Source organism: Arachis hypogaea, chromosome 3 (assembly GCF_003086295.3).
Source record: "Arachis hypogaea cultivar Tifrunner chromosome 3, arahy.Tifrunner.gnm2.J5K5, whole genome shotgun sequence".
In the NCBI taxonomy this organism is placed as follows: Eukaryota; Viridiplantae; Streptophyta; class Magnoliopsida; order Fabales; family Fabaceae; genus Arachis; species Arachis hypogaea.
In genome coordinates, this window is record NC_092038.1 from 54,086,673 (window position 1) to 54,109,914 (window position 23,242).

Below are 23,242 nucleotides of genomic sequence, written 5' to 3' on the forward strand. Positions count from 1 at the left end.
TAGAATCTTCTTCCCTATCTGTACAGCCGATAAATTTCAGTTCTTACTGTTGCTGGTTATTTAACCTCATCGATGGAAAATATAATGTTTTGAAGAACTGTCTTCTTTACGAGCATTTATCAAAAAATCTTATATCACATCCAGGCACGAAAGCTTTAAAGGAATGCTTGTTTCTGTTTTTACTAAGCTTTTAGTTTAGGTTTTAGGAACATTACCTGAGATGGATGAAACATTTTTCAAAAGAATTATTCTTGTGATTGCTTCGTTTTGCTAACCCCACCTTAGTTTTATTCTTGTTCTTGTTCTTGTTTTTGTGATTACTTCCTGTAATCTTAGCTCTTAATGATGGTCCTCTCCTGTCATCAGTTTCTAAAAATTTGGTACCAAGAGTATCAATCTTCATGGAAGTTACCATAAAATTCTTAAAAGGAGAAATGAGGGTACGAGAGTTCACTCGTGCCGCAATATACCCAAACCCAAAATTGAAAACCCTAAAATCGGAATCCTAACCCTCTGAAATTTCAGAACAAAATGGGGGTGAATACATATCTTTTCCACCACGATGGTGAGCGATAGGATCAGAGGACGATGTTGACGACCGATGTGAGCACGTCGCGAAGACGACTGATGGCTCTCGAGTGGTCAGCGTCGAGTGGGGAAGAGGAGCGATGAGTGTGGAAGAGGAGTGGCGACACCGATGGTTCTCGAGTGGATGGTACGACGGCAGAACGTATTTGTGGTTTGATGAGATAGGTGACGAAGTGTTGGTGGTGACGAGTTGGGGTTCTTGAGTGAAGCACTTCTGAAGTTACGTTTTGTGTTGGTGATAGTATAGGTGAAAATGAAAAAAAAATTACTAAGTGTTGAGGGATTTAGTAGTCTTACATAGATTAGGAAGCACTTTAAAAGTACACCCAAAACATAATAAATGGGTTACTTTTTAAAAGCGCTTCCTTTGGTGTAAAAAGTCTCCCCATAGCTATTCAGATATGGCTACGCTTTATAAGTGATATTTAAAATATCTAAGGAGACACTTTTAAAGTGATGCCTCAATAGTGTTTCCTATTCTCTTATAAAAGGGCACCCTGCAAAAAAGTGTAGCCTATTCTAGGAATAGGCTACACTTTTCAAATGTAGTTTAAAAAAAGTGTGACTGAATGGGTGTTTTTCTTGTAGTCTATTTGTTAGAAAATTCAACACTTTAACAAGTTGCTTATAAATTTTAATTTACAATGCTTTGAAGTGTTGCCTATTAGTTTGATTATTCATCCCATACAAGTGTTGTCTAGTATTCAGAATATCCAACTTATAAAAATGTTGCTTGAAGCAAAATATGCAACTAGTAAAAGAGTTGCCATTTTGACAAAAATAAAAGTTGCTTTTGCAATGAAAATACAAAAAAAGATCAAATTTACACTAAAATTGTTTTTTACATATATATAATTATTTTAATTATTAAATAAATTTGTACACAGTAAAAAAATACAAAAAAGAAACAAAACCTTAATAACTAATAATAAAGTTCTAATTATAATAGATATTAAAAGATTCAATTAGCATTTCAAATACCTATATCCATATTTGCTGATAATTTTCAACAAAATAATAAATTCTTATTTAACAATAATTATTATAACAAAATAGTAATTAATATTTGGCAAAAAGATATCAATCTGCTTGCATATTTTATATCCAAGCTTGACTTGTCTCATATTGATGAGGCAAAACTTATACCATCTTATATTGGCAAGTACACCAAATGACTCCAAGTAATATCACGGTGAGTGGTTACCATTCCCACAAGGATTAATAGATTGAATTAGACAACGTCTAATCGAATCTCTAATTAGATCAATCAAACCATGGCAAAAGGATTATCAATCTTGAAATAGAGTAAAGAACAGTGAAGAACATTGTTGATTATAAATGAGAGCTGAGAAAGGTTAGAAACTTTGGAGAAGTAATCAGGGAATGGGATGTTAAAGGCTTCAGAGCTATTTAATTCTTAGAAGAAGTAATACTTGTATTTTTCTACTTTGACTCATGCAAAAATCTTTTCACAACAAATCATTTATAATTAAATTCTAATTCATTGGCAATCTAATTTCTCTTAACTTAATTAATTGCTAATTTCTTGGTCAACGAATTAAGAAAGGAGGTTAAACACGGTTTCGATTTTAAGCCACACAACTTTCAAAGTACTATTCCTAGTCAAGTTAAAAATCATGAGAAAGAGTTTTAAGTTACTTTTGATATTAAATTTTTCTAAATAACAGAATCCAGGACAGAATTAGAATATTTTTCAATACTTCTAACCTTTAAAGATGAAAAACGAGATTCAATCTTGAAAAAAGTAAAAAAGCATGAATCAAGATAAAGAAAATACTTGCATTACTAATCCACAAAATCAAACAGAGCTCCTAACCTTTAACAAGAGGACGTTTAGTTACAAATGGTTGAAAACAAAACAACCTAAAACAAAAGAGTTTCTTGATTCGAAAACCCCCCAGATCCCTAGATTGTGAACCTTTTTCACTTATTTATATTCTAATCAAAGGTTTCTTATTTTGTTTTGGTTATGTGAATAAAGATGATTCTTACCTTATTTTTATGGTGATTTTAAAAGATGCATTAATAAATAATTTGCTTATACCGCAATATTTTTTGTCTAAGATAAAATTCAAAAAATATTGCCTAAAGATTAAAATAGAGTTGCCTTTAATCTATAACAATACTTTTGGACTTGAGGTAACACTTTGGGAGGGCCTTGCAGATGCGGCCAATCATTAGGTCGAGCAATACTTTTTTGCTTCAAAAGCAACTCTTCAAAAGCGTTGCTTTTCTTGAAAATGAACAACGCATTAGAGGTGTGCCTAAGACAACACTTTCGTCATGTTGTCTTTGCTCGACCACTGTTGAAATGTGTTGCCTATTTGCTAGAAAATTCAACACTTTAACGGGTTGCTTACAAATTTTAATTTGCAATTTTGGAAGTGTTGTCCATTAGTTTGAATATTCAACCCATACATGTGTTGTCTACTATTCAGAATATATAATTTATTCCAGAAGAAACCTTTCAGAAAATTTTGAACAAGAAATTGAAGACATGGCCGAACCACAAGAAGAGGTAAAAAGGTTCTTGGTGACTTTACCATGCCTATCTCTGACTTTTTTGGCAGAAGTATCTCTGTACCTGTCATTCGAGCTAACAACTTTGAGCTTAAGCCTCAGTTAGTCTCTCTTCTGCAACAGAATTGCAAGTTTCATGGACTTCCACTGGAAGATCCATATCAGTTCTTAGCTGAATTCTCGTAAATTTGTGATACTGTTAAGACCAACGGAGTAAATCCTGAGGTCTACAAACTTATGCTCTTTTCTTTTGCTGTAAGAGATAGAGCTAAGATATGGTTAGATTCTCAACCAAAAGAGAGCTTAGACTCTTGGGAAAAGATGGTTAATACTTTCCTGGCTAAATTCTTTCCCACTCAAAGGATGAGCAAAATCAGAGTGGAAGTTCAAACCTTCAGACAAAGAGAAGGTGAATCTCTCTATGAAGCTTGGGAAATATACAAGCAACTGATCAGGAGATGTCCTCCTGACATGCTCTCAGAATGGTCTATCATAGGAGTTTTCTATGATGGTCTGTCTGAGATGTCCAAAATATCATTAGATAGCTCTACAGGTGGATCACTCCACTTGAAGAAAACGCATGCAGAAGCAAGAGAGCTCATTGAGATGGTTGCAAACAACCGATTCATGTACACTTCTGAAAGAAACCCTGTAAGTAATGAGGCCCCTCAGAAGAAAGAAGATCTTGAAGTTGATACTCTGAATGCCATCTTGGCTTGGAACAAGATCTTGACCCAACAGGCCAATATGATCTCTCAGCATTTGACTGGAATGCAAGCTACAGCTGGCAGTACTCAGGAAGCTTCTTCTGAAATAGAAGCTTATGATCCTAATCAAACCACCATGGAGGAGGTAAATTATATGGGAGAACCTTATGAAAACACCTATAACCCTTTATGGAGGAATCATCCTAACCTTTCATGGAAGGATCAACAGAAGCCTCAGCAAGGCTTCAATAAGAATCAAAGTGGAAGGAATCAGAATAGGTTCAACAACAGATCACCATTCCCATCTTCTGAAGGGAATATGGAGACTCCTAAGTAGAGCCTTTCTGACCTAGTCACCCTAGTCTCCAGCCTCTCTAAGACTACTCATAGTTTCATCACTAAACCAAGGTCCTCCATCAGAAATTTAGAGGTACAGGTTGGTCAAATGAGCAGGAGGATCCCTGAGACCCCTCCTGACACTCTTCCTAGTAACACTGAAATAAACCCAAGAGAAGAGTGCAAGGCCATCACCACTGAGACAGAGGCCGAATCTAGAGAGATTGGGAAGGTATTGAATGCCAGTGAGGAAGACCTCACTGGGCGTTCAACCCCCATAATGGCTAAGAGCCTAGTGTTGAACGCCAGTAAGGAAGCCCTCATTGGGTGTTCAATGCCCAACCTGGCAGCAAGCCTGGCACTGAACGCCAGTGAGGAACCCCTCACTGGGCGTTCAACGCCCACACAGACAGCAAAGTTGGCGCTGAACGCCAATGAGGAACCCTTCACTGGGCGTTCAATGCCCCAACAGACAAGGAAGCCGGTGTTGAACGCTAGCCAGGACATCCCTGCTGAGCGTTCAACGCCCAAAATGGTAAGGGAACTGGCGTTTAACACCAATAAGGGTAGACAGCATGGGCGTTCAACGCCCAAAGAGCCATCAGAGTTGGTGTTGATCACCAGTAAAGGCACACCCTCTTAATGCTCAATACCCACTCAAGAAATTCCTATCCAAGAACTAAAGGAAGCCAAGGCTCATATAGAGACCATAGAGGTTTCTTTGCATGCACTTCTACAATGCATGAGTTCTAATGAATACTCATCCTCTGATGAGGATGAAGAGACTAGGGAAGAGCAATTTGCTCGGTACCTAGGAGCTCTCATGAAGCTGAATGCCAAGCTATTTGGCATAAAGCCTTTGGAGGAAGAACCTCCATTGCTTTCCAAAGAACTCAATGCTTTGGTTCAGCAGAAGCTACCTCAGAAGCTTTCAGATCCCTGACGCTTCTTGATTCCTTGCACCATAGGTACCATGACCTTTGAGAAGGCTCTGTGTGACATAGGGTCAAGCATAAACCTCATGCCACTCTCTGTAATGAAGAAGTTGGGAATCTTTGAGGTACAAGCTGGAAATATCTCACTGGAGATGACGGACAAGTCAATAAAGAAGCCATATGGCTTAGTAGAAGATGTCTTGGTAAAGATTGAAGACCACTACATTCTTGCAAACTTCATAGTCTTAGATATTAGAGAGGATGAGAATGACTCTATCATTCTCGGAAGACCTTTCCTAGCTACTGCAAATGCCATGATTAATGTGGCAAAGGGATAAATGGTTTCCCAACTAGGAGAGGACTATATCTTGTTTAAGATGTCCAATCCCAATTCTCCTTCTAATAAGAAATAGACAATGGTACAACACCTAGTGTTCCAACCATCTCTTTTAGTTCAGAGCTTTACTGATCCCCCAAGCACCAATTCTAAGTTTGGTGTTGGGCAGCCATCAACAATCTCTAAAAACAAAGGTACTAAGAAGAAAGTACCTAAAGGCTGGAAGGACAAGAAAATCTCCACTGAAGGCCTCTCACCTGGCATGAGAGTTATCTTCACCAAGAAACCAGTCCTACCATATGCAGTGAGTCATGTCCTGTTTCTAGAGCAGGTGGAGCTCATTCATGAGAAGACAGAAAGAAAGTTCACTGTAAGGGGTGAAATTCTAAGCCCATACTCATCTCCGTAAGGAGCTAACCGTCGAGCTAGTGATGTTAAAGAAGCACTTGTTGAGAGGCAACCCAACTTTACTTAATTATTTCTATTTTCTTTCATTTTTTTCTTTAAAGTTTTTTTTAGGTTCATGATCATGTGAAGCAGTAAGAACAGAGACAGAAAGGATCAGCAGTGAAAACAGAACACTCTAGATGGAGTGTTGTTGGTGTTGAACTCCAGCCAAGGAGCAGACCCTGGGCATTCAAATGCCAGTGCAGAGGACAGAGAATCTGAATTTCCTAGCCTCTCAGGACCAGTGGGTCCCACAGCATCTTTACCTACGCCACTTCTTCCGTCTTTCTTTCACACTTCCCTATACATACTTCCCTATAAACCCTAGCCCAATCACATCCATATCACTTTCCTAAAACCATCATAAATCCCACCAATGCCCACCCATTTCAAAATCAAAATTTTCCTCCTAATTACCCACCCTTGGCCGAACCCAACCCTAACCCCCTCCTATAAATACCCCTCCTTCTAACCCTTCATAGACACACTTCATACACTCATAAGACCCATTCGGCCAAACCATCTCTCTTCCTCTATCTTATATTTTCTTCTTCTTCTACTCCATTCTTCTCTTTTTTTAATTTTTGCTCGAGGATGAGCAAAATTTTAAGTTTGGTGTGGGAAAAGTGTTTCTTTTTGCTTTCCATTACCACTTATAGCACCCAAGGTTGGAATATCCTCTAGTAGCCGCCACCTCTGAATCTTGGGAGATGGAGAGATTCATCACTAATGCCCATCAAGACCACTTCTATGAAGTAGTGGCAGAGAAGAAAGTGATCCTTGAAGTCCCTTTCAGGCTCAAGAAGAATGAGTATCCGGAAATCTGAAGAGAGATCCGGAAAAGAGGTTGGGAAGTCCTAACCAATCCCATCCAAGAGGTTGGGATCTTAATGGTGCAAGAGTTCTATGCTAATGTATGGGTCACAAAAAACCATGACACTAGTGTGAACCTAAATCCCAAGAATTGGAGCACCATGGTCTGAGGGAGAATCTTATATTTCAGCCCGAAAAGTGTGAGGTTGGCGTTCAACTTGCCTTTGATGCAAGGAGATCCACATCCTTACACTAGAAGAGTCAACTTTGATCAAAGACTGGATCAAGTGCTCTCAGATATCTGTATGGAAGGAGCACAGTAGAAAAGGGATTCCCAAGGCAAGCCCATTCAACTAAGAAGGGTTGACCTCAAGCCCATAGCTAGAGGATGATTGGAATTCATCCAAAGTTCCATCATCCCCATTAGCAACCGGTTAGAAGTTACTATTGAAAGAGCCATCAAGATCCATTGCATCATGATTGGGAGTGAGGTGGAAGTACATGAGGTGATCCCTCAACAATTGTACAAGATAGCTGAGAAGCCTTCCACCAATGCAAGGTTGGGATTCCCACACCTCATCTGTCATATATACAATTTAGCTAGAATTGTCATAGAGGGAGATATGGGGAGGACAATCCCATCACTAAGAAGAGGATGGAGCAAACTAGAGAGCATGCACAAGAGCTTGTATAGCCGCCTCAGCATGAGATCCTTGAGATGTCTCAAGGGAAGTATTTTCCTCCTCAAAGCTATTGGGATCAATGGTATACTTCCATGGGAGAATTGAGCTCTAACATGGAGCAATTGAGGTTGGAGCATCAAGAGCATTCTACCATCCTCAATGAAATAAGGGAAGACTAAAGATCCATTAGAGACGATCAAAGGGCTATGAGGGAAGAACAATAAAGGCAAAGGAGTGACATTGAAGAGATCAAGCACCACATTGGATCCTCTAGGTGGAGTTCTAGCCGCCACCATTAAAGGTGGATTTGTTCTCTTTATCTCTTTTTCTTTTGTATTTTTATATTTTTTATTATGTTGTATTGTCTGTTCTCTTGTTCTTGTTGCATGATCATTTGCATTTATGCCTTAAAGTTGTAAAATGTTCCATATATCTCTCACCTTACTTAAAAGAAAAAATTTAATTGAAAAGATTTGAGAGATACATGAATTTCAAGTTTATAATAAGAATAGTTCAATTATCTTGATGTGGTGGCATTTCTTTTATTTTCTGAATGTATGAATAAACATTGCATATTTGAAGTTGAAATTTTAAAATGTTGGTTCTTGAAAGAATGATAAAAAAAAGGAAAGGTATTATTGATAATCTGAAAAATCCAAATATTGATTCTTGAAGCAAGAAAAAGCAGCAAAAAGAAAAAGAAAAGGCATGTTGCAAAAGAAAAAAAATAATATATGCATGCAAAGAAAAAATAATAATAAAATGGCAAAAAAATAAATAAATAAAAAGAAGAAAAAGCCAATAGCTCTTTAAACCAAAAGACAAGAACAAAAAGCCATTAACCCTTTAAACCAAAAGGCAAGGGTGAAAGGATCCAAGGCTTTGAGCATCAATGGTTAGGAGGGCATACAAGGAATAAAATCCTGGCTTAAGCGGTTCAAACAAGCTGTCCCTAACCATGTGCTTGTGGTGTGAAGGTGTCAAGTGAAAAGCTTGAGACTAAGCAGTTAAAGTCGTGGTCCAAAGAAAAAAGAGTGTGCTTAAGAACTCTGGATACCTCTATCTGGGGATTCTAGCAAAGCTGAATCACAATCCAAATGGATTCACCCAGCTAGAGTGTCTGTGGCATTTATGTATCCAGTGGTAATATTGGAAAATAAAGTGCTTAGGGTCACGTCAAAGACTCTGAAAGCTGTGTTCAATAATAAAAAAGAACTAAACTAAGAGAATCAATAATATCATCTGGATTCTAAGTTCCTAAAGAGACCAACATTTCTAAGTTTCAATAGATAGTGAGATGCCAAAACTATTCAGAAGCAAAAAGCTACTAAATCCCGCTCATCTAATTGAAACTGAGCTTTCTCAGAAACTCTGAGATTTATTGTATCTTACTCTTCTTTTTATCCTACTGTGTTTTTAGTTGCTTGGGGACAAGCAACAGTTTAAGTTTGGTGTTGTGATGAGCGGATATTTTATACGCTTTTGGCATCATTTACATATATTTTTTAGCATATTTTATTTAATTTCTATTAAGTTCTTATAGGTTTTAGTGTTAAATTCACATTTTTGGATTCTACTTTGAGTTTGTGTGTTTTTATGCAATTTCAGGTATTTTATGGCTGAAATTGAGGAGTTGGAGCAAAAGTCTGATTCAGAGATAGAGAAAGCACTGCAGATGCTGTTCAAATCTGACCTTCTTGCACAAAGAAAAGCTTTTTTGGAGCTACAAAAGTCCAAATGGAGCGTTCTCAACGGCTATGGAAAGCTGACTTCCAGAGATTTCTAGCAATGTATAATAGTCTATAACTTGTTTCAGATTAGAGGGCCCCAAACTGGCGTTCAATGCCAGCCTCCTGCCCATTCTAGTCGTCCAACACCGAAGGAAAAGATACCAGCATCCAAACGCCCAGAGAGGACCCCCTAGCAAGCATTCAACGTCCTAGAGGCCTCATAGCACGTAGATCTCATCAAAGCTCAGCCCAAACACCCACTAAGTGGGCCCCAGAAGTGAATTTCAGCACTAAAAAGACTGTTTTACCCTTACTAGTCATTAGTTTAGTATTAAAGGGAGAAGATCACACTTGTTTAGTATCTTTTCCGGCATATTTCAAATTTTACATTGTATTTTCTATCAGTATGAGTTTCTAAACCTCCTAGGTTGAGGGGAGGAGCGCTGCTGAGTGATAAACCCCAATTTTGTAGTTTATATTGTACTTAATTTAGGGGATTTTATCACTTTTTCCCACATTTATTCAATGAAATATCATGGTTTTATAATTCTCCCCGATTTTGTGCTTAAGTGTAAAAACATGCTTTTTAGGCCCTTAAATTGGTGATTTTGATTCACCTTAATTCCATTCGATGCTTTGATATGTTTGTTAAGTGATTTCAGGTTTAGAAGGCAAAGATTAGATTGAAGGAATGAAGGAAAAGCATGCAAAGTGGGAGAACTCATGAAGAAATGAAGGAATCGTAAAAGCTGTCAACCCCAACCTCTTCACACTCAATCAATCATAACTTGAGCTATAGAGGTCCAAATGAAGCGGTTTCAGTTGCGTTAGAAAGCTAACATCCGGGGCTTTAAAATGACATAAAATTTTCCATAGTTTCCTAGTGTTAAGGGACACTAACGCATGCATGACGTGTACGCATGGGTTGGTGCACATGACTCACTAAAGGGAACTCGTGGCCAGCAATTTCTGAAGCATTTTGGGCCCAATCCAAGTCATCTATGATGCTATTTCATGCAAAATTCATGCTTGGGTAAGGGAGGAGCAATTGTTTGGAGTTTTTGCATCATGTAGCTTAGTTTCTAGAGAGAGAAGCTCCCTCTTCTCTCTAGAATTAGGGTTTTTAGGGTTATTTTCATCTTAGATCTAAGGATTAATGGTTGTTTTCATCTTGTTTCCTTTATAATTTCTTGTTCTAATGCTCCAATCCTTCTTGATTCTCTTGTTAATTTTACTTTCATGTCTCTTTTATGTTGATGAATGCTCATGTTGGATTTGAATCTTTTTTAATGCAATTTGATGTTTGATGTTCTTTTATTGATGATTTGAGTTGTGAATTTTACTTTCCTTGCTATTGATAGTTGTTAGATTTTATTATTCTTGCACATTTACTATGCTTCCCTTTTATGCCATCCAAGTGTTTGACAAAATGCTTGGTTGGATATTAGAGTAGATTTTGAGCATTCTTGGCTTGGAAAGAGTAAATAGGTGATCTTGAGTCATGAAAACCCAATTTATGTTGGTGACCTAGAGTTGTTAGCTAATATTATTTCCATTAACGCTAATCTTTTGCTAATTCAATTAGTGAGTTGATTAGGACATTTGGATTGAGATTAGCTAGTCTTATTATACTTTCTCTGAGTATGAGGATAACATGATACCTTCTTTCATTGTTGGGGATGACGTAATAAGATAAATTCTTATTTATTATTGTGATATGATTGACTAATCTTGTTTGACTTTCTCCCTATATGAAGATAACATGATACCTTCTTCCATTTGCTGGAGTTGGCTAAATAGGATGAATTAATCATTGTATGACTAGGATAGAAAGCCTATATTCTCAACTCTTTGCCATGAATGTCTCTCTTTATTAAGTGATTTCTTTAATTGCTTGCTTGATTTACTCTTCTTGTCAATTTAATTTCTTGCCCCTTCTATCAATTAAACCCCTTGTTCCTTTATAGCCAATAATCATTCACTTCATTGCAATTCCTTGTGAGACGACCCGAGGTTTAAATGCTTCGGTTAATTTTCATTGGGGTTTGTATATGTGACAAAACCAAATTTTTTATTGGGGATTATTTATTGGTTTAGAAACTATACTTGCAATGAGAATTTATTATAGAAATTCTAGACCATCACAATAATTCTTACATCACTGAGTCCTATGAATTAATAAAAGTATTACTGTTTCTCTTCAATCTATGTTTGATTTAATTCTAATATGTATATTCGTTCTTCAACATGATGATGAATGCAATAACCCGTGACAATCATCTTCGTTCTTCATACTAAGACCACGTGCCTGACAACCATCCATGTCTTCTTGGGTTCGTGTGAATATGTAACTGGAAAGCATCAAACCGCCACCTTAATTATACATCTCTTAGACGGTTAATCCACAACTTCGTTGGGGACTTCTCGAGACACCAGTTCAGCGAGGTATGGGAAGATTAGGGTCTCTATGGTAGAGGCTAGAACCAAGGCACAACATCCTCTAATCCGAAAGATTCGACCCTGTCTGTGGTGTTTTGAGTAGGATCACCAAAGAGAATGAACTACAGGAGCTTCACCCCCGTTCAGATTGGATGACCGCTGACCCGGCATTTGATCTGAAGCAGAGGAGATTGGTGACCGCGGCCGTACGGCGTTGATCACATACAGCCTGCCATAGAAGAAATCATTCACAATTGAAGAAGAAAGTAAGACCAGAGTTAATCCAGAAAGACAAAGCATCACCAATCCTCAACCATCTTCTTATTCTTATTCTCAAACCTTGTAATTCCATCTTCCAAATCAAACCAACTCTTCTATCCGCCTGACTAAGACTTGCAAGATAACCATAGGTTGCTTCAAACCACAATCCTTGTGAGATTGACCCTGACTTACTCAGGTATTACTTGGACGATCCAGTGTACTTGCTGATACAATTGTACAAAGTGTGGGGATTCGTGCACCACACACCAAGGCAGGGGCGTGCCACGCCCTATAGAGATCAAGCAAGGCGTGCCACGAGCAATACAATGTATGCCACGCATGAAGAGGAGCAAGGTCCTTGGGAGCATGCCATGCAGAGGCATGCCACGCCTAGAATGGGGATTGCCACGCCCTAGCCAAACCAAGAATGGGCCTTCCATGTGGGATGCAGGGCGTACCACACCCTGTTTGAAACAAAGGGGGTGTGCCACGAGCCAGAATGGGCGTGCCACACTTAGCTCCAAACACTTAGCCTAGTATGCCTCTAGTGTTGAATTCTCCAAGGCCTGGCTTCAAATATTTGATTTCAATTGAAGATTGAAAAAGATTTTGTAGTTAATTAATTTTGAATTTGATTTAATTCTGCTTTTGAATTATAGGATGAATTATAGGATTTGAATTAATTAAAGCTTATCTTAATTATTCTGATTAAGATAAGATTAGATTTTAAGATTTGGATTAGAGGAAATCTAGGTATAAATAAGGAATTACATTCACAGCCATAAGCTCGTTCTTTCATAACAGTTTCATTGTTAATTTTGCACCCACCATGAGTCACTAAACCTTTGTTAAAGGGTTAATTAGGAGCTCTGTTCATGTTTTGATGGTTTATTAGTCTAAGTTTTTGTTTGTTTAAAACTTTGCATTAATTTATTTCATGATTGAGTATTTTGTTCTTCATCACTAAAGGATTAGTAGCATCGAATGCTAATTCCATTTTGGATTTGTTTACTGATTCGACAGAACTAATGTTCAAATTGTGCTTGAAAACTCTTTCACATGACTTTTTAAATCAACTAGACATAGTGGTTTTCTAAGTGTGCGACACAATATATAATTTTAAATTATCCTAGTTTTGAATATGTGCATATAATTTGGATTATGACAATTCTTGAAATTATGTTTTCTCATAAGATTCAATAAGACAGGACTAGTTTGGATACGTGACATATAATCCGACCTAAGCACTACTTTTGAATATTATGAGGAACTGAATCGGATTTTGCACTTAATCTTTTCAATTAATCTATTGACCAAGATATTAGCAATTTGTTAATTGAGAAAAAACCAAGAAGCCGAGACATCGAAAATTGGTTACTTAAGATTCGTCGTGAACAGAGATAGATTTGCAATCTTTAGAATTAAGTTAACAAAATTTGATTCTCCTAAGAACATGAACATCTGCGAAACCCTAGACATTCTCCACCATTGATTTCTCTCAATTTAACAATTACTGTCTTCGAAGTATTTAACTTTCAAGATTCCAGCATTCAAGCATTCTAGGATTTTTCAATCTTCGAAGTATTTAACTTTCAAGATTCCAGCATTCAAGCATTCTAGGATTTTTCAATATTCTTCAATCCAGGTTCTATTGATCTAATTAGTAATTTAATTTGATATTTGCGTGTTCAATCTTTTAATTTTCGTGGAAATGATATTCACTCATCAAAGTATTACTTAAACGATTCAGTACACTTGTCAGTATTCGTGAGCTTCACTTTTCGCTCATCATATAACAGAAAAAGTATAACCAAAACTCAATACAACAACTGTCGTAACAAAAGCGTGGCGATTGATACTTTTTAGTCACGCTTGTTAAATATGACTATTAAAAGAGCAGTCGTTGGACATATTTCTTGTAGTATTGCGATGCTGCAGGAGCATGGCCACGTCTACGTTAGTGCCAAACTTTAAAAGCATGGCCATATCCTATTATATTAGCACACGGGGAAAGCATTGCTGCATGATTACCTAAATTTCTAAGTTTGAAAAGTATGGCAATAGGTCTCTAAAATCTAACGATACAGTTGTAAATATAAGAAGGCGTAACATTTTAAGAAACCATTTTAAAAGATCGAAGGATGAGAAAATAAATAAAAATAACAAATAAACATATGACTTGTGGAAGCAATGAACAAGAAAAAACTAGCTAGTTACACTGCTTAAAAAATTTTACATTTATGAATTCCAGTGATGAACTCCAACCTGAGAAACCTCCCCTCTCCTATCCCAGTTTAAAATCTATATATACTACACCAATGATTTGACAAATAGATTATCAAGAAAACTTCTTATATTAATTATCAATTCCGCTAGCTAACTAATAAAAAATCTAATCAACAACCCAACAAATATTTTTAAATTATATTTTATATTAATTAATTATTATTAATTAATAATTATTTAAATTTTATTTTTTTAAAAAAAATACAAAATTAATAATTATTAATTATAATTGTTTAAAGTTATTTGATTAAAAGTTATTTATCTATATTTTTCATTAATTATATAAAAAAATACACAACAACGTTGTTACACTTTTGAACTTTTGATTAATAATCCTGGTAGTAATTAATGAACAAGAAGGATTAATAGGATTATGTTAGGTAACCAATAATTTTTTTTAATAATATGAACAATAACCAATTAAATTAAAATACATTATATCTTCAAATTATCCACCTAAATCTTAATATTAAAATAATCATCCGCATACCTAGTGAAATGAACATTTGATATATCCATTGTTCATATTATTTAATATTTTTATTATCTATCTATATTTTTCCATATATTAATAAATCCTGGTAGCTGATTGGGAATGTAATGAATTTTAAATTATGATCCAGGATTCATTGCACCGTTATAATATATTGCAGCAACAATACGTGCGTACAAGTTATACTTTTTCCACAACAATAATCGAACACACAAATATAAAATATTAACTTAATTATTCCAAAGTTGAAATCAAGGATATAATCATTGAAAGTAATAAAGTTACTTAGCTCGCTCAACTCGCACAACCAATAAACAAACATATATCCATCTCACAAATTACTTTAACAAATAACTAAAGGTGCCTACTCATATATAAAATAAAAGTGGGTAGAGAATCCAGAGAAAATAAAAATAAAAAACGTGTGTTGTGGGTCTTATCAATTAAAAGTGTTTAAATAAAATATAGTTGCAGACTTACAGGTATGTTGATACGGTAACATTTTTACTTCTCGAGTTCTTCTCATCAGTAACACTAGTTAATAAACAAGATGCAATAACATGAAACTGCAAGCATAATAAAGTTACAGCCATGAAATTAAATGACAGCAGTAATATACCAAATATGGTTTTAAATTGCGCCACAAGCAAAACTGTGGGCGCCCTGCCATGCAAAACGAAATCATACTAGGCGATAACGAAAAATAGATATTAAATTAGCTATTCATATATAATACATAATACATATTAAAATACAAAATAACATTAAAAATAAATTAAACACTACATGTATTTATACAGAATACATGTTAACTAATATTTTTGTGTGCAATTGACATTTTTATACAGCTATATATAATTTTGGTAGCCGTAAATGCTGCAATGTCCTGAGAAATTAAAGATGAATAAATTCAAAACCGGGCTAGCAAGTATAGAATTCGACGAGCTCGTCGAGTGACTCAGGTTGAGGATCAGCGTTTTCTAGCATCCAAAGCAGGTGCTCGAACAGCACGACCTCGCATGCCACGTGGACAGTGTCCTCCTCCACGACGACGAAGTTGTTGTCGTCGTAGGACTCACGTGATCTATCCACGAGCTCTCGGAAAAGTGGATGCTCCACCACGTCCGGCCTCACCAAGTATCTCCGCAACGTCTTCCCCACATACACTGGCTGGAAATCGGCTTCCGACACGGAGGATTGTTCGTTGTTAGCTACGGCGCTCACGGTGGCGCCGCAACGGCTCTGCTTATTGGTGGTGGTGGTGGTGGTGATGTTGCCGAATGAGTTCCATTTCTTGAGCACTGACTTGAGCTTCATTAGTTTTCCTCCACCTTTGGCCATGAGAGAGAGAGAGGTGTGAAAATGGTTGTAACGAAGAGTGAGAAATTAAATGGGGGGAGGGAACGTTCCGTTGGTATATAAGGACGAGGTAGGGGAAGGGCAAAATGGTAAATGGGGTGTGATTGAGAAAGTGGGCAGAAGGAGATGTGCTTTTTGGCGTTTGGACTTTGGTTGGTGTGAAGTGTGAACCGTCCTTTTGTTGAAATTTTCCTGCATTCTTTTGTCTACATCTTCCTTGCTTAGCTTTATTACTATGAGCAATGTTAGGGGTTTAGTAATATTTGTGATCGGTAGTCATTAACTAATCATCAATGATGATTTGATAGTATGAGATTGGTGTCAAATTTCATCTAATGACTCACATTTCTCTACTGATTATATGCTGATCAAAATGTAATAAAATTGCTCGTTTTCTAGACTTTTTCTATTATTATTGTTTTCTTTATTATTCAAAAGATTTTGACAATAAGGAGAGGAAGTACATATATATTGATAATAATTTTTATAATAAAAATATTATATGTATATAAAAAATTAGTTATTAAATTATTTATTATACATTTAGTATATAAATATATTATTTAATTTATTTTAATATATATTATATATATATATGGTTAAATAATTTTTATGTATATCTTTTGATTATTGTTATAATTATATTTTATTATTGTAAAATATGATTAGTCTTTAAAATATTTAATTAACAAATTAAAATAGTAAAATAGTAATTTAGATAATAGTATATAATCTAGAATTTAACTTTTTTAGATGTCATATTTTAAAAAAATTGAATAATCTTTTTTTTTTTGATAATATAGTCGAAATGTCTTTCCTTTTGTATATCACTAAATATTTATCTAAAAATTTCTTTCTTATATAATTAGAAGTAGTTGACTCTTAATTATCTTCATAATTGAGAAAAAATTTTTAATTTGAGAAGTAATTATCATAACAAACATCTAATATGAAATTCTCAAATTAAAAACCGAAAATTAAGTAAAAAATTATTATAAAATCAAACTAAATAATCTAATAAAGACAAATAAATATTATTATCATCTTCTAAAAGAATTTTAAATTATAATAAAATACTTGTCCCCATAATGATATAAGTAAAACTGTTCCTGATTTAAGCTATATTATTATTTTATATCTCATTATAAATAATGTATTTTTTTTATGTGTGTCAAGATAACTCCTGCTGGAAAAAAAGAAAATAAATTTAAGAAATAATTTTAATATGTGAACAGAAAATCTGATAGAAATTTTTTACTTGAGCTAATTAAATTACATTATTAGAATGAATCTTTATCCTATAACTTATAACACTATAAATTAAATTCTATCTTTGAAGGTCTTTGGATAGGGTGTCATTCTTTTGGGAAGTAAATCATCTCAATCTTCATGGAAGAAAAAAGAAGAATACGCATAAAAGTAAAATAAATAAGCAATTAAAAGACGGAATTGAACACACAAAAACAAGTTCAAAAAAACAAGGTTTCCATGAATATGGTCTCTAATTAAAATAGAAATGCCTAACAAAAATAACTATGACAAAAAATTGATGCGTGAAATCTTGTGTCACTTCTACAATTTTCCTTCGGTAAGTAAACCAAATTATCGTCAAGTAATAACTCACAATAGAGTAAGGTCGAATCCCATCGAGAATGTTTGTTGAGCAATTTTAGTCAAGTGGATAATCTAGTTGAACTAAGCATAAATGGAGTTTGATTGCAAGAAATTAAATGGTGCAAAACATAAATGACTTGAAATGTAAATGACTGAAATTAAATTACAGAATGGTAAAGTGCTGGAAATTAAATTGCAAGAAGTAAATAACTAGAAATAAAAAAGGGGAAGGGGTGATGAGCAGAAAATTAAAGAAGAAAAATATAGAGAATGGGAAGACAAGGATGGGGAAGCTTATTGGGTTAAGGAGATATTGAATTCTCCGAATCAATTCATTCTCATCTCTTTCTCAATCATACGACTCATTGATCTCTTAGAAATTTTAAGTGATTGAACCCCAATTTCTTGGCAATTCAATTTATCTAAACTTGAATAATTGCCCAATTCCTTGATTTAATTTCTCATAAGAAGAGATGAAGTATGGTCACTGATTATACCACACACTTTTCTAGATCAAGGTATCGGGAGGATTATATGTCACTATATCCGACCAATTCCCAATCTAGTCCAGTATGAGAAAGTATTTCTAGTATGATTCCATCATTCCTCTTCCAAGGTTCAGATAGAATCCAAGTATGCTCAATTTCTCTTCCGAGACAATTGAGCAATTGGATAAGGTTCGAAAGCTTTCAAGAAAATAAAAAACAAATGAATAGAAGAAGAAAAGTAAGAACTATTATTGATCTATCAAATTACAATAGAGCTACTTCTCCCAATGAAGTGGGTTTTAGTTGATCATAGCTCTGGAAAACTCAGAAGAAAAGTAAAAGTGCATGAAAGTAAACTAAGTACAAAAAAAGAAAGAAAAGTAGTGAGAGTTTCCCAAATTGGATCTCTAAATCCCCGATCGATCGATCCCCTTTGCAAGTTCAAAACTCTTCCTATTTATATTACTCTTTTGATCTTCAAGTGAGTCTTCAAGTACTTAAATGTGGGCCATTGGCATTAGTTGAAGCAAGTTAGCAAACTCTTAGGCCCCTCTCAGCTTTCTCGAAGGGGTTAGTTGGAGCAGCATTGGCATTGTTAACGCCAGCACATAGCATTAGTGCTGGCGTTATTAACGCGACTTTGAATGTGCATGGACGTTGGTGCTGGCATTGGTATGGCTAACGTTGCCACTAACGTTGCCTTTTTTCTTGATCCAGCGTTATTGCTAGTGTTAGTTGGCTAATTTTGCCACTAATGTTGCCTTTCTTCCCCTGGCCTGGCGTTATCGCTAGCGTTATTGAGCTAACACTGCCACTAACGCTGCCATAGTACTTCCCCAACGTTGCCCCTGGCGTTAGTGTGCCTAACGTGGCCACTAATGCTACCATCCTTCTTGGTCCAGTGTTATCGCTGGCGTTAGTGTTCTAACATTGCCACTAAGCCAGAAACCTCCTTGAAGCTGGCGTTGATCCTGGCGTTAGTGTGCTAACTTGGCTACTAACGCCACCAATTCTTCCTTGGCCCACATTGTTGCTGGCGTTAGTGTGCCTAACGTGGCCACTAACGTTGCCTTGTTCTCTGCTTCTTCTTTGTCTATAATCAATCAAACAAGTGCATCAAAGCTTTGCTATAATAACAAAATATTGCATCATTCATTGCATCAAGTAGTTCTTACATTAATCTCATGAAAATGATTATAATTCACTATTGTTTAATGAATCAAGACATGCATAAGTAACACATCCAAATGCTTGCTTATTGATGAAGATAATGCATGAAACTAACCTAAAAATATGCTAAAAATGGCTTGTAAAACTAGCCAAGATGCCCTGGCATCATAATACCAAACTTAAATCTTGCTTGTCCCCAGGCAAGTGATAAAACATAAGAAGAATGCATGAAAAAATAAAGAAGTATGAGTCCTTTTTTAGAGATATTTAATCCTGGTTTATGGTATTTCATGCATGACAACTAATGTTCATAGTCTTATTGGCTTCTATGTTTTAGCATTCTCCTAGGTATTAACTCTGCTGCTTCTATGAGACCCTTTTATTCTTTGATCCTTGGTTTGAACTTTTTGTTTTCTTTTTCTCCTTGCTAGAGGCTTATTCCTTTATTAAAGCTTAGTGTTCTGTGTCAAGGTAATTCTTTATGATAAGCTTTCAGTCAACACTCCCAAACCAGTTAGTTCAAGGTGTTAAGTGTTGAAGCACCCCTTAGGACTTACTGACTCAAGCCTCTCCTCCACACATACACACTACAGGCACATGACTTGCAATTCAGTCCTTAAGACATTGGTGCCCATCACCTCTTTGGGTTGCTAAATGTTTTGTAACAAGGTTGCTCTTGATAATGGACTTTTGGTTGATAATCCCGGGTTGGTTAACCCAAGTTATCAAGTGATGAAGCACTCCTCAGAACCTAATCATCCAAGCATATCCTTGAACAAAAGTATCACAGGCATATATCTAAAGGGTCAAGTTATTGGTGCCTAGCTTATTCATTTCTCTCTTCTTTCTTCATTCTTCTTTTTCTTTTTCTTTCCTTTTGCAAGGATCTTTTATTCACAAGGGTTTCATAAAATGCATACCAAGCCATTACATAGGAGATACTCTAACCTGCAACCTTATTTGAGAACTATTGGTTAGCATATACCACCACATAACCTTAGGGCCTTATTCATCCTCTACCAGATTGGACTTTACTCTTCTTTTTCATAACATTTTCTTTTATTGAGACTTAGGAAACAAAGCATATAATTCAAATAAGGTGGAGTGATATAGGTATTAAACTAGCAAGCCAAAATAAACATAAAAAAATAGCATGTAGGAGACTCAAATGGAAATTGATTACTAGGCCGGAAAGGCACTAAGCAACAGGGGTACAATTGCACTTCCAATTAAAACACTTTGAACTGAAGACAGTCAAGTAGCAATACAACCTCTTAGTGTCTTCTTGCTCACTCCTATTCATCATCATCTTTGGCTTTTATATCCTTCTTTTGTCTTCCCTCATGATGATGCATATTCCCTCCAAGAAATGAAATGATTGCCTGCAAGAGTATTGGAAGTTGCTTGTTCCCCAAGCACTTGAGAGATGGTTAGTATGCATGTATGCTTATGATTTTCTGAACTTAAGTTGGTGTCTGAACATCAAACTTAGTTTTTTGCCTACCTTTATATGCAGCAAATTGAATACATGCAGGAAACATCATGTGCTTTTATTATGAAAACAAACTATGAACTAGAAAGTAAACAATTGTTAAGTAGTTTCTATGATTGTTTGGAGTTTGTGACTAGTCATGCTGTTTGGAGGGTTGAAATGTGTTTTAATGAAATCTGTGGTAGAACATCAAACTTAGCATCACACATTTACCCTTGAATTGTTCACTTATGACATCACTTTGGTGTGTAACACTAAACCTAATTCCTTGCAATACAGGGAAATCTACTTAATTCTTTTATTGAAACAAATAAGAAAAGAAAGTTACCTCTGGTTGGGTTGCCTCCCAACGAGCGCTTCTTTAACGTCACTAGCTTGACGGTTGCTATCTCAGCTAAGATTGTATTTCATCTTGGGACTTTCCTTCATATCCCCCAAATAATGTTTAAGCCTTTGCCCATTGACAGTGAAGGTTCTTTGTGAGCTTTCCTCTATGATCTCTATGTGTCCGTATGGTGAAACCTTGGTGATAAGGAAGGGTCCTGACCACCTTGACCTTAGCTTCCCAGGAAAGAGTTTTAACTTGGAGTTATAGAGGAGAACTTTTTGTCCTTCTTCGAAGCTCCTTGGTGCCAGCCTTTGATCATGCCATTTCTTTGCCTTTTCTTTGTAGATCTTGGCATTCTTATAGGCTTGGGATCTAAATTCCTTCAACTCATTTAGTTGCAGGATCCTCTTTTCTCCAGCAGCATTATTGTCAAAATTCAATAACTTAAGAGCCCAAAATACTCTATGTTCGAGCTCCACTGGAAGATGATGACAAGCCTTTCTATACACCAATTGATATAGAGACATCCCAATTTGTGTTTTGAAAGTTGTCTTATAGGCCCATAGGGCATCATCCAACTTCTTTGACCAGTATTTTCTTGAAGTCCCCACAGTCTTCTCAAGAATTTTCTTGAGCTCCCTGTTAGATATTTCTATTTGCCCACTTGTTTGGGGGTGATAAAGTGTGGCCACCTTATGCTTGACTCCATATCTTAGGGGAAGAATTTCTAATGGTCTGTTGCAGAAATGACTGCCCCCATCACTGATGAGAGCTCTGGGAACTCTAAACCTACTAAAGATTTTTTTCCTGAGGAAGTTCATCACCACCTTGTTATCGTTAGTTGGAGTAGCAATAGCTTCCACCCACTTAGAGACGTAGTCCACTGCCACTAGAATATATTTATTTGAGTATGAAGTTGGAAATGGCCCTATGAAGTCAATTCTCCATACGTCAAATAATTCAAGTTCTAAGATGAAGCTTTGTGGCATTTAATTCCTTTTTGGCAGGTTTCCAACTCTTTGACACTCATTGCATTTCTTCACCAGTTCTTTTGCTTCCTTGAAGATGGTGGGCCAAAAGAATCCATATTGCAGCATCTTTGTTGTAGTTCTTTCTCCTCCAAAGTGGCCTCCATAGTTGGAGTTGTGACAATTTCACAATACTTGTCCTTCTTCATGTGAGATGCACCTTCTAAGTATTCCATCAGGAAATTTCTTGAAAAGGTAGGGTTCATCCCATATGAAATACTTGGCATCATTAATCAACTTTCTCTTTTGATGTTTGTTGACTTTAGAAGGTAACTCCCCAGTGGCTTTGAAGTTGGTAATGTCAACGAACCAGGGTGCTTTCTGAATCAACATCAGTTGTTCATCCGGGAAGCATTCACTCACACAAAAGGTGTATGCTTCCTCCTTCTCACATGGGATTCTTGACAGATGATATGCTACTTTGTTCTCCCCTCCTTTCGTATCTTTAATCTCAATGTTGAACTCTTGAAGTAGGAGTATCCACCTTATCAATCTTGGCTTCGATTCTTGCTTAGTTAACAAGTATTTTAGTGCTGCATGATCAGTAAAAATAGTCACTTTAGAACCAATGAGATATGATTTAAACTTATCAAAAGCAAACATTATAGCCAATAGTTCTTTCTCAGTGGTGGTGTAGTTCTTTTGAGCTTCATTGAGGACCTTGCTAGTATAGTATATGACATGCACTAGCTTGTCTTTCCTCTGTCCCAACACTGTCCCAATAGAAAATCTAATGCATCACACATCAGCTCAAAAGGTAAATCCCAATTAGGTAGAGCTATGATGGGTGCAGAGGAAAGTTTTCTTTTGAGATCCTCAAAAGCAAGCATGCACGCTTAATAAAAAACAAAAGGTACATCAGAGACAAGTAAGTTACTCAAAGGTTTAGCAATTTTTGAAAAGTCTCTAATGAACCTTCTATAGAAACTAGCATGTCCCATAAAGCTCCTAATTGCTTTAACATTATTAGGTGGAGGTAATCTCTCAATTACTTTCACTTTGGCTCTATCCACCTCTATGCCTTTATTAGAGATTTTGTGATCAAGAACTATTCCTTCAATTACCATAAAATGACATTTTTTCCAATTCAAAACCAAGTTAGTCTCTTAGCATCTCTTTAGCACCAAGGCAAGATGGTGCAAGAAACTAGGAAAAGAATTTTTGAAC

At 36.0% G+C, this 23,242-nt stretch overlaps 2 protein-coding genes across 2 annotated transcripts; both read right to left on the reverse strand.

The window, feature by feature from the left end:
* Window positions 1–15,290: 15,290 nt before the first annotated feature.
* LOC112790603 (auxin-responsive protein SAUR76) lies at window positions 15,291–16,120 on the reverse strand. The gene has a single exon (XM_025833084.3). It carries the CDS (start codon window positions 15,935–15,937, stop codon window positions 15,518–15,520), a length of 420 nt encoding a protein of 139 aa, XP_025688869.1. The 5' UTR covers window positions 15,938–16,120; the 3' UTR covers window positions 15,291–15,517.
* A 4,989-nt stretch (window positions 16,121–21,109) lies between these two features.
* Window positions 21,110–22,036, reverse strand: LOC112777715 (uncharacterized). The gene has a single exon (XM_025822110.1). The coding sequence runs from the start codon at window positions 22,034–22,036 to the stop codon at window positions 21,110–21,112; it is 927 nt and encodes a 308-aa protein (XP_025677895.1).
* Between the last annotated feature and the right edge of the window lie 1,206 nt (window positions 22,037–23,242).

Bases quoted from the DNA above. Each gene is read 5' to 3' on its own strand.
- LOC112790603 (XM_025833084.3), bottom strand. From the start codon at position 15,937: ATGGCCAAAGGTGGAGGAAAACTAATGAAGCTCAAGTCAGTGCTCAAG.
- LOC112777715 (XM_025822110.1), bottom strand. From the start codon at position 22,036: ATGCCACAAAGCTTCATCTTAGAACTTGAATTATTTGACGTATGGAGA.